Source organism: Petromyzon marinus, chromosome 42, assembly GCF_048934315.1.
Source record: "Petromyzon marinus isolate PM22_M1 ecotype Great Lakes invasive population chromosome 42, UKy_Petmar_22M1.pri1.0, whole genome shotgun sequence".
In the NCBI taxonomy this organism is placed as follows: domain Eukaryota; kingdom Metazoa; phylum Chordata; class Hyperoartia; order Petromyzontiformes; family Petromyzontidae; genus Petromyzon; species Petromyzon marinus.
In genome coordinates this window covers 1560887-1577630 of record NC_133708.1, presented here as the reverse complement: position 1 = coordinate 1577630, position 16744 = coordinate 1560887, and the positions used below count along the sequence as shown (strand labels likewise).

General features: G+C 43.0%; 1 protein-coding gene across 3 annotated transcripts in view; it reads right to left on the bottom strand.

Moving 5' to 3' along the window:
- LOC116951295 (voltage-dependent calcium channel subunit alpha-2/delta-2-like) overlaps nt 1–16744 on the bottom strand; it is a 196563-nt gene that overhangs the window by 113354 nt on the left and 66465 nt on the right. For all 3 annotated transcript variants that reach the window (XM_076073414.1, XM_076073413.1, XM_076073416.1), the window contains exon 5: nt 14678–14719. In XM_076073414.1, the coding sequence (XP_075929529.1) occupies nt 14678–14719 (42 nt within the window). The remainder of the gene's footprint in view (nt 1–14677; nt 14720–16744) is intronic.

The window sequence follows — 16744 nt, the reverse complement described above, 5'->3', positions numbered from 1 at the left end:
AGTGGAAATACCTCAGCCTGGAAAACAACCTGGCACAAAGTGGGGATGACCCTGCCGAGGCTACAGTGCCTCAAATTTAGGAAGAAGTCACCCCCTGTGAGGGCTGGCTGAGGTGCCAACTGTTGAAGAAGTACTGAAGGCGATCCGGAGTCTGAGACCAGAAAAGGCACCGGGCAGAGATGATCTCCCAAGCGAAATGCTGACAGAGGGTGGCGTTTGTGCACAGACTGCCCTATATGGCATCATAACAACAGTCTGGATCACTGGATGGGTTCCGCAGGATTGGAAGGATGCCCTGGTGGTCCCCCTCTTTCAGAAGGGGGAACACGCACAGACTGTAACAACTACAGGGGCATCTCATTCCTCAGTGTGCCGGGAAAGGTCCTGGCAAGGATTATTCAACATCGCCTTGCTAGGCATGCTGAGGAGAGGCTTGCGGAGCCCCAATGCGGTTTCAGGAAAGAGCGGTCCTGCACAGATGTCATATTTTCTGTCCGTCTGCTACAGCAGAGGTCTAGAGAATTCCAACAAGACCTACATCTCTGCTTTATTGACCTGGTCAAGGCTTATGATACCATCAGTAGGCCTGGGCACTGGGTTGTTCTTTGTGCTTATGGGTTCCTGACCCTCTTCTCACGATCATCGGAGTCATACCCAGTACACCTTGGGGTGCGACAGCGATGTCCTCTGGCTCCCACATTATTTAACATCTATTTCGACCACGTAGTTCGTGAAGCCTTCAATAGCTGTACCGGAGGAATTTCCATCTGATATAGATAAAATGGGAGGCTGATCAATGCGCTGGTCCGGTCAAGGGATGGCTCCTTATTGCTCAACCATGTTATATATGCCGATGAACTGGTAATTGCTGTTCACTTAGAGGAGGAGTTGGAAACGCTGCTGGCTGAACCTGGAGCTTGCCACTAAGAGGTGGGGCCTTACCAACAGCCCCACCAAAACTAAGCATCTGACTGGTTATTTTGTACCATCGGACACTCCACCCCCACAACTCCAAATTGGTGATAGGGCAGTTGTGGAGAGAGTGGGCAGTGTGCTCATTACCGAATCAGACGAGCGGCATTATCTTTCATTGGTTGCGTAACGCTGTATGGAAGCTACCTGGTCTGTTGCTCCGCACGAAGCTTCAGGTCTTCTCGGCCACAGTCATTCCCTCCCTTCTCTATGCTTGCGAAACGTGGACCCCCTAATGGAACATCTACCCTGGTTAGAAACCGTTAGGCTGGCCTGCCTATGATCAATCCTGGGTTTAACCAGGCTGGATTGTGTGAGGAGCTTACAAATCCTCGAAAAATCTGGACAAAGTCCCATCGGTGAGCTCCTCTGGCAGGCAAGGCTGCGATGGCTGGGTCATGTAGCCCGCATGCCCAGCCACCGCATGCCGAAACAGGTTTTGTTTGGTCGGATTGAGGGGGCTAAGCGGGCGCGGCACGGGCTAGAGAAGAGATGGAGTGATGTGGTACAGGAGGACGTGGAGCTGAGTGGACTTGCCGGTGACTGGTACCAGCGGTGTCAAGATCGGCCTCTGTGGAGGAGGCTCGTGAAGGACGCTACTGGGCAGTTGGAGGCAGTCGCCCTCCAACAACAACGGAGGGCGGAGGAGCGACGCTCAGAACAATGAGCGGAGCGCCGGGTGGCTAAAGCACAGCAGGTTGGCACAGTAGGGGGCACAAGTGGTGCATCAGCCAGTCATCTCAGTCAGTCGATCCGTGGCACCTAGGTCTGCCCCGTGACCTCCTGCCAGTGGGCGTTCGACACTTCATGTGGCCTCAAGGTGCACATAGCCTAGCACAAGCGTCGTGGTGACGTCATCGCCACTTATTGGCGAATGGCGGTTGTTGTTGTCTACGAGTGCGTCTCAGTGTGTGTGTCTACGAGTGTGTGTGTGTGTACGCGTGTGTCTCAGTGTTTGTGTGTGTGTGTACAAATTAGTACCTGGTGCGGTGTGTAAACATGGCCACTGGGGAGACAAAAGCGATCGGGCGTGGTGCTGGCCATCCACCCCCCGTGTGCCTTTCAGGCCTTCATAGATGCTCGCTAACAGCACCTGCCCCAACAGTCTGTTTATTACAGGCTATACGGGGGATCTTTGCCTCTGTACGCGTGTGTGTGGGTCTGTGTGTGTGTGTTTGTACGTGTGAAGCACAAATCAAATAACAATTTTGATATCAAGGTCGGACGAGAAGCCGCGGAGAAACCGAATCTGCCTTGCAAAGGCAGTGGCCGTGATGAAACACAAAGACAAAGATCCCCCGTGTAGCCTGCAACAGACTGTTGTGGCAAGTGCTGTTAGCGAGTAGCACCAGTGAAGGGCCGGCACTTCACACGAGGGGTTGTGAGTGGCCAGCACCACGGCCGGCCGCCTTTGTCTCCCCAGTGGCGATGTCTAGACATAGGACGAGGTACGTATTTGAGGCTGAGTCGACCTAGGGGAGGCCCAAGATTAGTTCAGATGTTCACTGGTGGTTGGCCGTGAGCGGAAATTGAGCTCGGGCCATCGGCATCGTCGCGCAGTGCGCTAACCGCTACCCTGCCGCTCTCCACATACACATACATACACATACACACACACATACACACACATACACATACATACACATACATACACATACACACACATATACACACACATACACATATACACACACATACACACATACACACACACATACACACACACATACACACATACACACACACATACTCACACACATACACACACACACACACGCACATACACACACATACACACACATACGCACATACACACACACACGCACATACACACATACACACACGTACACACACATGCACACACGTACACACACATGCACACATGCACACACACGCACATACACACATACATAAACATACACACACACACACACGCACATACATACACACATACATAAACATACACACACACACATAGACACATAAACGTAGGGACACCCGCACACACACAAGACAGAGATTCCACTCTTAGCCGAAACAGACTGTTGGGGCAAGTTCTTGTCAGCGAGCACCTATGAAGGCCTGAAAGGCGCATAGGGGGTGGGTGGCCAGCTCCACGCCCGACCGCCTTTGTCTCCCCAGTGGCGATGTTCACACACCCCACGGGGTAGTAATTTGAGGCTAAGTCGACCTAAGGGAGGCCCAGGACCGGTTCAGATAATCATCATCACTGGTGTCGGCCGGGTTCGAAGAGCAGCGTGCCAACCGCTACACTTCGTCACACAAGCGCACACACACGCCGTGATACGAGAGAAGACGTCTCATACCATAGAAGATGTCTCATACCAGGGAAGACGTCTCATGCCAGAGAAGACGTCTCATACCAGATAAGACATCTCATACTAGAAAAGACATATCATACTAGAGAAGACGTCTCATACCAGAGAAGACATCTCATACTAGAGAAGACATCTCATACCAGAGAAGACGTCTCATACTAGAGAAGACGTCTCATACTTGAGAAGACATCTCATACTAGAGAAGACGTCTCATACTAAATAAGACGTCTCATACCAGAGAAGACATCTCATACTAGAGAAGACATCTCATACTAGAGGAGACGTCTCATACCAGAGAAGACATCTCATACCAGAGAAGACATCTCATACTAGAGAAGACGTCTCATACTAGAGAAGACATCTCATACTAGAGAAGACATCTCATACCAGAGAAGACGTCTCATACTAGAGAAGACGTCTCATACTTGAGAAGACATCTCATACTAGAGAAGACGTCTCATACTAAATAAGACGTCTCATACCAGAGAAGACATCTCATACTAGAGAAGACATCTCATACTAGAGGAGACGTCTCATACCAGAGAAGACATCTCATACCAGAGAAGACATCTCATACTAGAGAAGACATCTCATACTAGAGAATACATCTCATACCAGAGAAGACATATCATACTAGAGAAGACGTCTCATACTAGAGAAGACATCTCATACTAGAGAAGACGTCTCATACCAGAGAAGACATCTCATACTAGAGAAGACGTCTCATACTAGAGAAGACATCTCATACTAGAGAAGACGTCTAATACTAGAGAAGACATCTCATACTAGAGAAGACATCTCATACTAGAGAAGACATCTCATACTAGAGAAGACATCTCATACTAGAGAAGACATCTCATACAAGAGAAGACATCTCATACTTGAGAAAATGTCTCATACTAGAGAAGACATCTCATACTAGAGAAGACGTCTCATACCAGAGAAGACATCTCATACTAGAGAAGACGTCTCATACTAGAGAAGACATCTCATACTAGAGAAGACGTCTAATACTAGAGAAGACATCTCATACTAGAGAAGACATCTCATACTAGAGAAGACATCTCATACTAGAGAAGACGTCTCATACCAGAGAAGACATCTCATACTAGAGAAGACGTCTCATACTAGAGAAGACATCTCATACTAGAGAAGACGTCTAATACTAGAGAAGACATCTCATACTAGAGAAGACATCTCATACTAGAGAAGACATCTCATACTAGAGAAGACATCTCATACTAGAGAAGACGTCTCATACTAGAGAAGACATCTCATACTAGAGAAGACATCTCATACTAGAGAAGACGTCTCATACTAGAGAAGACATCTCATACTAGAGAAGACATCTCATACCAGAGAAGACATCTCATACCAGAGAAGACGTCTCACACTAGAGAAGACATCTCATACTAGAGAAGACATCTCATACTAGAGAAGACGTCTCATACTAGAGAAGACATCTCATACTAGAGAAGACATCTCATACTAGAGAAGACATCTCATACTAGAGAAGACATCTCATACTAGAGAAGACATCTCATACTTGAGAAAATGTCTCATACTAGAGAAGACATCTCATACCAGAGAAGACATCTCATACCAGAGAAGACGTCTCACACTAGAGAAGACATCTCATACTAGAGAAGACATCTCATACTAGAGAAGACGTCTCATACTAGAGAAGACGTCTCATACCAGAGAAGACGTCTCATACTAGAGAAGACATCTCATACTAGAGAAGACATCTCATACTAGAGAAGACGTCTCATACCAGAGAAGATGGCTCATACTAGAGAAGACATCTCATACTAGGGAAGACATCTCATACTAGAGAAGACATCTCATACTAGAGAAGACGTCTCATACCAGAGAAGACATCTCATACTAGAGAAGATGTCTCATACTAGAGAAGACATCTCATACTAGAGAAGACGTCTCATACCAGAGAAGACATCTCATACTAGAGAAGACGTCTCATACTAGAGAAGACATCTCATACTAGAGAAGACGTCTAATACTAGAGAAGACATCTCATACTAGAGAAGACATCTCATACTAGAGAAGACATCTCATACTAGAGAAGACGTCTCATACCAGAGAAGACATCTCATACTAGAGAAGACGTCTCATACTAGAGAAGACATCTCATACTAGAGAAGACGTCTAATACTAGAGAAGACATCTCATACTAGAGAAGACATCTCATACTAGAGAAGACATCTCATACTAGAGAAGACGTCTCATACTAGAGAAGACATCTCATACTAGAGAAGACATCTCATACTAGAGAAGACGTCTCATACTAGAGAAGACATCTCATACTAGAGAAGACATCTCATACCAGAGAAGACATCTCATACCAGAGAAGACGTCTCACACTAGAGAAGACATCTCATACTAGAGAAGACATCTCATACTAGAGAAGACGTCTCATACTAGAGAAGACATCTCATACTAGAGAAGACATCTCATACTAGAGAAGACATCTCATACTAGAGAAGACATCTCATACTAGAGAAGACATCTCATACTTGAGAAAATGTCTCATACTAGAGAAGACATCTCATACCAGAGAAGACATCTCATACCAGAGAAGACGTCTCACACTAGAGAAGACATCTCATACTAGAGAAGACATCTCATACTAGAGAAGACGTCTCATACTAGAGAAGACGTCTCATACCAGAGAAGACGTCTCATACTAGAGAAGACATCTCATACTAGAGAAGACATCTCATACTAGAGAAGACGTCTCATACCAGAGAAGATGGCTCATACTAGAGAAGACATCTCATACTAGGGAAGACATCTCATACTAGAGAAGACATCTCATACTAGAGAAGACGTCTCATACCAGAGAAGACATCTCATACTAGAGAAGATGTCTCATACCAGAGAAGACATCTCATTCTAGAGAAGACATCTCTTACTAAATAAGACATCTCATACTAGAGAAGACGTCTCATACCAGAGAAGACGTCTCATACCAGAGAAGACATCTCATACTTGAGAAGACGTCTCATACTAGAGAAGACATCTCATACTAAATAAGGCGTCTCATACTAGAGAAGACGTCTCATACTAAATAAGACATCTCATACTAAATAAAATGTCTCATACTAGAGAAGACATCTCATACTAAATAAGACATCTCATACTAAATAAGACGTCTCATACTAAAGAAGACGTCTCATACTAGAGAAGACATCTCATACTACAGAAGACATCTCATACTAGAGAAGATGTCTCATACTAGAGAAGACATCTCATACTAGAGAAGACGTCTCATACCAGAGAAGACATCTCATACTAGAGAAGACGTCTCATACTAGAGAAGACATCTCATACTAGAGAAGACGTCTAATACTAGAGAAGACATCTCATACTAGAGAAGACATCTCATACTAGAGAAGACGTCTCATACCAGAGAAGACATCTCATACTAGAGAAGACGTCTCATACTAGAGAAGACATCTCATACTAGAGAAAACGTCTAATACTAAAGAAGACATCTCATACTAGAGAAGACATCTCATACTAGAGAAGACATCTCATACTAGAGAAGACGTCTCATACTTGAGAAAATGTCTCATACTAGAGAAGACATCTCATACCAGAGAAGACATCTCATACCAGAGAAGACGTCTCACACTAGAGAAGACATCTCATACTAGAGAAGACATCTCATACTAGAGAAGACGTCTCATACTAGAGAAGACATCTCATACTAGAGAAGACATCTCATACTAGAGAAGACATCTCATACTTGAGAAAATGTCTCATACTAGAGAAGACATCTCATACCAGAGAAGACATCTCATACCAGAGAAGACGTCTCACACTAGAGAAGACATCTCAAACTAGAGAAGACATCTCATACTAGAGAAGACGTCTCATACTAGAGAAGACATCTCATACCAGAGAAGACGTCTCATACTAGAGAAGACATCTTATACTAGAGAAGACATCTCATACTAGAGAAGACGTCTCATACCAGAGAAGATGGCTCATACTAAAGAAGACATCTCATACTAGAGAAGACATCTCATACTAGAGAAGACATCTCATACTAGAGAAGAAATCTCATACCAGAGAAGACATCTCATACTAGAGAAGATGTCTCATACCAGAGAAGACATCTCATTCTAGAGAAGACATCTCTTACTAAATAAGACATCTCATACTAGAGAAGACATCTCATACTAGAGAAGACGTCTCATACCAGAGAAGACGTCTCATACCAGAAAAGACATCTCATACTTGCGAAGACGTCTCATACTAGAGAAGACATCTCATACTAAATAAGGCGTCTCATACTAGAGAAGACGTCTCATACTAAATAAGACATCTCATACTAAATGAAATGTCTCATACTAGAGAAGACATCTCATACTAAATAAGACATCTCATACTAAATAAGACGTCTCATACTAGAGAAGACGTCTCATACTAGAGAAGACATCTCATACTAGAGAAGACATCTCATACTAGAGAAGATGTCTCATACTAGAGAAGACGTCTCATACTAGAGAAGACATCTCATACTAGAGAAGACGTCTCATACTAAATAAGACGTCTCATACCAGAGAAGACATCTCATACTAGAGAAGACATCTCATACTAGAGGAGACGTCTCATACCAGAGAAGATATCTCATACCAGAGAAGACATCTCATACCAGAGAAGACATCTCATACTAGAGAAGACGTTTCATACTAGAGAAGACGTCTCATAATAGAGAAGACATCTCATACTAGAGAAGACATCTCATACCAGAGAAGACATCTCATAATAGAGAAGACATCTCATACTAGAGAAGACATCTCATACTAAATAAGACATCTCCTACTTGAGAAGACGTCTCATACTAGAGAAGACGTCTCATACTTGAGAAGACATCTCATACCAGAGAAGACATCTCATAATAGAGAAGACGTCTCATACTAGAGAAGACATCTCATACTAGAGAAGACGTCTCATACTAGAGAAGACATCTCATACTAGAGAAGACGTCTCATACTAGAGAAGACATCTCATACTACAGAAGACGTCTGATACTAGAGAAGACATCTCATACTAGAGAAGACATCTCATACTAGAGAAGACATCTCATACTAGAGAAGACATCTCATACTAGAGAAGACGTCTCATACCAGAGAAGACATCTCATACTAGAGAAGACGTCTCATACCAGAGAAGATGGCTCATACTAAAGAAGACATCTCATACTAGAGAAGACATCTCATACTAGAGAAGACATCTCATACTAGAGAAGAAGTCTCATACCAGAGAAGACATCTCATACTAGAGAAGACGTCTCATACCAGAGAAGATGGCTCATACTAAAGAAGACATCTCATACTAGAGAAGACATCTCATACTAGAGAAGACATCTCATACTAGAGAAGAAGTCTCATACCAGAGAAGACATCTCATACTAGAGAAGATGTCTCATACCAGAGAAGACATCTCATTCTAGAGAAGACATCTCTTACTAAATAAGACATCTCATACTAGAGAAGACATCTCATACTAGAGAAGACGTCTCATACCAGAGAAGACGTCTCATACCAGAAAAGACATCTCATACTTGCGAAGACGTCTCATACTAGAGAAGACATCTCATACTAAATAAGGCGTCTCATACTAGAGAAGACGTCTCATACTAAATAAGACATCTCATACTAAATGAAATGTCTCATACTAGAGAAGACATCTCATACTAAATAAGACATCTCATACTAAATAAGACGTCTCATACTAGAGAAGACGTCTCATACTAGAGAAGACATCTCATACTAGAGAAGACATCTCATACTAGAGAAGATGTCTCATACTAGAGAAGACGTCTCATACTAGAGAAGACATCTCATACTAGAGAAGACGTCTCATACTAAATAAGACGTCTCATACCAGAGAAGACATCTCATACTAGAGAAGACATCTCATACTAGAGGAGACGTCTCATACCAGAGAAGATATCTCATACCAGAGAAGACATCTCATACCAGAGAAGACATCTCATACTAGAGAAGACGTTTCATACTAGAGAAGACGTCTCATAATAGAGAAGACATCTCATACTAGAGAAGACATCTCATACCAGAGAAGACATCTCATAATAGAGAAGACATCTCATACTAGAGAAGACATCTCATACTAAATAAGACATCTCCTACTTGAGAAGACGTCTCATACTAGAGAAGACGTCTCATACTTGAGAAGACATCTCATACCAGAGAAGACATCTCATAATAGAGAAGACGTCTCATACTAGAGAAGACATCTCATACTAGAGAAGACGTCTCATACTAGAGAAGACATCTCATACTAGAGAAGACGTCTCATACTAGAGAAGACATCTCATACTACAGAAGACGTCTGATACTAGAGAAGACATCTCATACTAGAGAAGACATCTCATACTAGAGAAGACATCTCATACTAGAGAAGACATCTCATACCAGAGAAGACATCTCATACCAGAGAAGACGTCTCACACTAGAGAAGACATCTCATACTAGAGAAGACATCTCATACTAGAGAAGACGTCTCATACTAGAGAAGACATCTCATACTAGAGAAGACATCTCATACTAGAGAAGACATCTCATACTAGAGAAGACATCTCATACTTGAGAAAATGTCTCATACTAGAGAAGACATCTCATACCAGAGAAGACATCTCATACCAGAGAAGACGTCTCACACTAGAGAAGACATCTCATACTAGAGAAGACATCTCATACTAGAGAAGACGTCTCATACTAGAGAAGACGTCTCATACCAGAGAAGACGTCTCATACTAGAGAAGACATCTCATACTAGAGAAGACATCTCATACTAGAGAAGACGTCTCATACCAGAGAAGATGGCTCATACTAGAGAAGACATCTCATACTAGGGAAGACATCTCATACTAGAGAAGACATCTCATACTAGAGAAGACGTCTCATACCAGAGAAGACATCTCATACTAGAGAAGATGTCTCATACTAGAGAAGACATCTCATACTAGAGAAGACGTCTCATACCAGAGAAGACATCTCATACTAGAGAAGACGTCTCATACTAGAGAAGACATCTCATACTAGAGAAGACGTCTAATACTAGAGAAGACATCTCATACTAGAGAAGACATCTCATACTAGAGAAGACATCTCATACTAGAGAAGACGTCTCATACCAGAGAAGACATCTCATACTAGAGAAGACGTCTCATACTAGAGAAGACATCTCATACTAGAGAAGACGTCTAATACTAGAGAAGACATCTCATACTAGAGAAGACATCTCATACTAGAGAAGACATCTCATACTAGAGAAGACGTCTCATACTAGAGAAGACATCTCATACTAGAGAAGACATCTCATACTAGAGAAGACGTCTCATACTAGAGAAGACATCTCATACTAGAGAAGACATCTCATACCAGAGAAGACATCTCATACCAGAGAAGACGTCTCACACTAGAGAAGACATCTCATACTAGAGAAGACATCTCATACTAGAGAAGACGTCTCATACTAGAGAAGACATCTCATACTAGAGAAGACATCTCATACTAGAGAAGACATCTCATACTAGAGAAGACATCTCATACTAGAGAAGACATCTCATACTTGAGAAAATGTCTCATACTAGAGAAGACATCTCATACCAGAGAAGACATCTCATACCAGAGAAGACGTCTCACACTAGAGAAGACATCTCATACTAGAGAAGACATCTCATACTAGAGAAGACGTCTCATACTAGAGAAGACGTCTCATACCAGAGAAGACGTCTCATACTAGAGAAGACATCTCATACTAGAGAAGACATCTCATACTAGAGAAGACGTCTCATACCAGAGAAGATGGCTCATACTAGAGAAGACATCTCATACTAGGGAAGACATCTCATACTAGAGAAGACATCTCATACTAGAGAAGACGTCTCATACCAGAGAAGACATCTCATACTAGAGAAGATGTCTCATACCAGAGAAGACATCTCATTCTAGAGAAGACATCTCTTACTAAATAAGACATCTCATACTAGAGAAGACGTCTCATACCAGAGAAGACGTCTCATACCAGAGAAGACATCTCATACTTGAGAAGACGTCTCATACTAGAGAAGACATCTCATACTAAATAAGGCGTCTCATACTAGAGAAGACGTCTCATACTAAATAAGACATCTCATACTAAATAAAATGTCTCATACTAGAGAAGACATCTCATACTAAATAAGACATCTCATACTAAATAAGACGTCTCATACTAAAGAAGACGTCTCATACTAGAGAAGACATCTCATACTACAGAAGACATCTCATACTAGAGAAGATGTCTCATACTAGAGAAGACATCTCATACTAGAGAAGACGTCTCATACCAGAGAAGACATCTCATACTAGAGAAGACGTCTCATACTAGAGAAGACATCTCATACTAGAGAAGACGTCTAATACTAGAGAAGACATCTCATACTAGAGAAGACATCTCATACTAGAGAAGACGTCTCATACCAGAGAAGACATCTCATACTAGAGAAGACGTCTCATACTAGAGAAGACATCTCATACTAGAGAAAACGTCTAATACTAAAGAAGACATCTCATACTAGAGAAGACATCTCATACTAGAGAAGACATCTCATACTAGAGAAGACGTCTCATACTTGAGAAAATGTCTCATACTAGAGAAGACATCTCATACCAGAGAAGACATCTCATACCAGAGAAGACGTCTCACACTAGAGAAGACATCTCATACTAGAGAAGACATCTCATACTAGAGAAGACGTCTCATACTAGAGAAGACATCTCATACTAGAGAAGACATCTCATACTAGAGAAGACATCTCATACTTGAGAAAATGTCTCATACTAGAGAAGACATCTCATACCAGAGAAGACATCTCATACCAGAGAAGACGTCTCACACTAGAGAAGACATCTCAAACTAGAGAAGACATCTCATACTAGAGAAGACGTCTCATACTAGAGAAGACATCTCATACCAGAGAAGACGTCTCATACTAGAGAAGACATCTTATACTAGAGAAGACATCTCATACTAGAGAAGACGTCTCATACCAGAGAAGATGGCTCATACTAAAGAAGACATCTCATACTAGAGAAGACATCTCATACTAGAGAAGACATCTCATACTAGAGAAGAAGTCTCATACCAGAGAAGACATCTCATACTAGAGAAGATGTCTCATACCAGAGAAGACATCTCATTCTAGAGAAGACATCTCTTACTAAATAAGACATCTCATACTAGAGAAGACATCTCATACTAGAGAAGACGTCTCATACCAGAGAAGACGTCTCATACCAGAAAAGACATCTCATACTTGCGAAGACGTCTCATACTAGAGAAGACATCTCATACTAAATAAGGCGTCTCATACTAGAGAAGACGTCTCATACTAAATAAGACATCTCATACTAAATGAAATGTCTCATACTAGAGAAGACATCTCATACTAAATAAGACATCTCATACTAAATAAGACGTCTCATACTAGAGAAGACGTCTCATACTAGAGAAGACATCTCATACTAGAGAAGACATCTCATACTAGAGAAGATGTCTCATACTAGAGAAGACGTCTCATACTAGAGAAGACATCTCATACTAGAGAAGACGTCTCATACTAAATAAGACGTCTCATACCAGAGAAGACATCTCATACTAGAGAAGACATCTCATACTAGAGGAGACGTCTCATACCAGAGAAGATATCTCATACCAGAGAAGACATCTCATACCAGAGAAGACATCTCATACTAGAGAAGACGTTTCATACTAGAGAAGACGTCTCATAATAGAGAAGACATCTCATACTAGAGAAGACATCTCATACCAGAGAAGACATCTCATAATAGAGAAGACATCTCATACTAGAGAAGACATCTCATACTAAATAAGACATCTCCTACTTGAGAAGACGTCTCATACTAGAGAAGACGTCTCATACTTGAGAAGACATCTCATACCAGAGAAGACATCTCATAATAGAGAAGACGTCTCATACTAGAGAAGACATCTCATACTAGAGAAGACGTCTCATACTAGAGAAGACATCTCATACTAGAGAAGACGTCTCATACTAGAGAAGACATCTCATACTACAGAAGACGTCTGATACTAGAGAAGACATCTCATACTAGAGAAGACATCTCATACTAGAGAAGACATCTCATACTAGAGAAGACATCTCATACTAGAGAAGACGTCTCATACCAGAGAAGACATCTCATACTAGAGAAGACATCTCATACTAGAGAAGACATCTCATACCAGAGAAGACGTCTCATACCAGAGAAGATGGCTCATACTAGAGAAGACGTCTCATACTAGAGAAGACATATCATACCAGAGAAGACGTCTCATACTAGAGAAGACATCTCATCCTAGAGAAGACATCTCATACTAGAGAAGACATCTCATACCAGAGAAGATGGCTCATACTAGAGAAGACATCTCATTCTAGAGAAGACATCTCATACTAGAGAAGACGTATCATACCAGAGAAGACATCTCATACTAGAGAATATGTCTCATACCAGAGAAGACATCTTATTCTAGAGAAGACGTCTCATACCAGAGAAGACGTCTCATACCAGAGAAGACATCTCATACCAGAGAAGACATCTCATACTAGAGAAGACATCTCATACTAGAGAAGACGTCTCATACTAAATAAGACGTCTCATACTTGAGAAGACGTCTCATATTAGAGAAGACATCTCATACCAGAGAAGACATCTCATACCAGAGAAGACGTCTCATACTAAATAAGACGTGTCATACTTGAGAAGACGTCTCATACTAAATTAGAGACGTCTTCTCTAGTATGAGACGCCGCCATAGTTCATCGCCGCCGCCGCCGCCCGTCCGTCGCCATCGTCGTCTGATCGAAACGACATCCGACAGTTCGATCAGACGACCTTCTTCAGGAACCGAACGCGACGATTCCGGCATGGGACAGGAGGAGGAAGCTCCGAGCGTTTGGAGGCGATACGCCAGCAGCATGGCAGCACCGCCACGGGAAGCAACACCGCCGCATTGTGACGTCACCGTCGTTGTCATCATCGTCGTCATCCACAATCCAGGCAACCCACAATGCACTGGACCATAGACTGGCGCGCCTTCATTCGCCACGCGGATGCGCTGCGCTGCATCTGCGATGTGCCGCGTGAACATCTCATCCGGTGTGCGGCCCTGCGCAGGGAGAGCCTGCAGTGTAGTTGATATCCCACGGTGTCATCATCGTCGTCTTCGTTGTCATCGTCGTCATCGTCGTAGCCGTCATCGAAGTCGTCGTGATGATCGTTCCAATGCGACTGAGGTGTGCCTACCTTCACGTGCTGCTTGGCGTCATAGTAGGAAACATCGGCCTCCTGTAGAGAGGAGACATTATTAACATCATCATCAACATCATTAACAACACCATAATCAACATCAACAACATCATCATCATCAACAACATTATCATCATCAACAACATCATGAACATCCTTATCAACAACATCAACATCATCAACTTTAACAACATTATGAACATCTTTGATTTAAAGCTTTCGTGACTGCAGTAATTCATATTCTTAGTTTTTTCGGTAAAGTCACGTTGAAGAGAAACAACAAAATAACAAAATATATATAAAACAATAAAAAATTCTCACGACGTTTCGACCATAACTCAAACGGTCATCATCAGGTGTGTCGGTTTGCATGATGATGACCGTTTGAGTTATGGTCGAAACGTCGTGAGAATTTTTTATTGTTTTATATATATTTTGTTATTTTGTTGTTTCTCTTCAACGTGACCTTACCGAAAAAACTAAGAATATTATGAACATCATCATCAACATCGTGAACATCATTATCAACAACATCATAAACTACAAAAACATAATAATCAGCACCAATATAATACTCGACATTATCATCAACATCATCGTCAACATCATCAAAAGCATCATCATCGACATCATCCTCATCAACATCTACAACATCATCATCATCACCAAAGAGACACGATTCGAAGACAGGTCCTGGCAAAGTTTGCTCAATAGACCTTGCTGACCCCACTGATGAGACCTCGTCATCACAAATAATAGCCGCTCAACAAAGTGGCCAATCATTTGGACGTTTAGAGAAGCCAAATAATCTCAAGAATGTAATAATCTCAAAACATGTTTCTAAATGGGGAGGGAAAAACCGATGCTAGGCGTGCTCGCGTGTGTGTGTGTCAGTGTGCGTCAGTGTGTGTGTGTCAGTGTGTGTGTGTCAGTGTGTGTGCGTTTGTGCACAGACTGCGCTATATGACATCATAACAACAGTCTGGACCACTGGACGGATTGCGCAGGATTGGAAGGATGCCCTGGTGGTCCCCCTCTTTAAGAAGGGGGACCGCATAGACTGGAACAACTACAGGAGCATCTGACTCCTCAGTGTGCCGGGAAAAGTCCTGGCAAGGATCATTCAACATCGCGTTGCCAGGCACGCTGAGGAGAGGCTTGCGGAGCCCCAATGCGGTTTCAGGAAAAGGCGGTCCTGCACAAATGCCATATTTTCTGTCCGTCTGCTACAGCAGAGGTTTAGGGAATTCCAGCAAGACCTACATCTCTGCTTTATTGACCTGGTCAAGGCCTATGATACCATCAGTAGGCCTGGGCTCTGGGTTTTTCTTCATGCTTTTGAAGTCCCTGACCCTCTGCTCACGATCATTAAGGACCTTCATGATGGTGAGCGGGCACGGGTAAAACTAAGTAGGCCGGGAGTCCGAGCCATTCCCTGTACACCTTGGGGTGCGACAGGGATGTCCTCTGGCTCCCACATTATTTAACATCTATTTTGACCACGTAGTTCGTGAAGCCTTCAATAGCTGTACCGGGGGAATCTCCATTTGGTACATATATAATGGGAGGCTGGTCGATGCCCGGGTGCGGTCAAGGGATGGCTCCCTATTGCTCAACCACCTTATGTATGCCAATGATTTGGTAATAGCTGCTCATTCAGAGGAGGAGTTGGAGACGCTGCTGCTGAGACTGGAGCGTGCCACTAAGAGATGGGGCCTGTCCATCAGCCCCACCAAAACTAAGCACCTGCCTGGGTATTTTGTACCATCGGACACTCCACCCCCACAACTCCCAATCGGTGATGGGGCAGTTGTGGAGAGAGTGGAGAGTTTCCCATACCTGGGCAGTGTGCTTATGACCGGCTCCATTAACAGCAGAGGTCTCACTCCGAATCAGTCGAGCGACAATATCTTTTCATCGGTTGCGTAACGCTGTGTGGAAGCTACCTGGTCTGTCGCTCCGCACTAAGCTTCAGGTCTTCTCGGCCACGGTCATTCCCTCCCTTCTCTACGCTTGCGAAACGTGGACCCCCCGAATGGAACATCTTCGCCGGTTAGAAACATT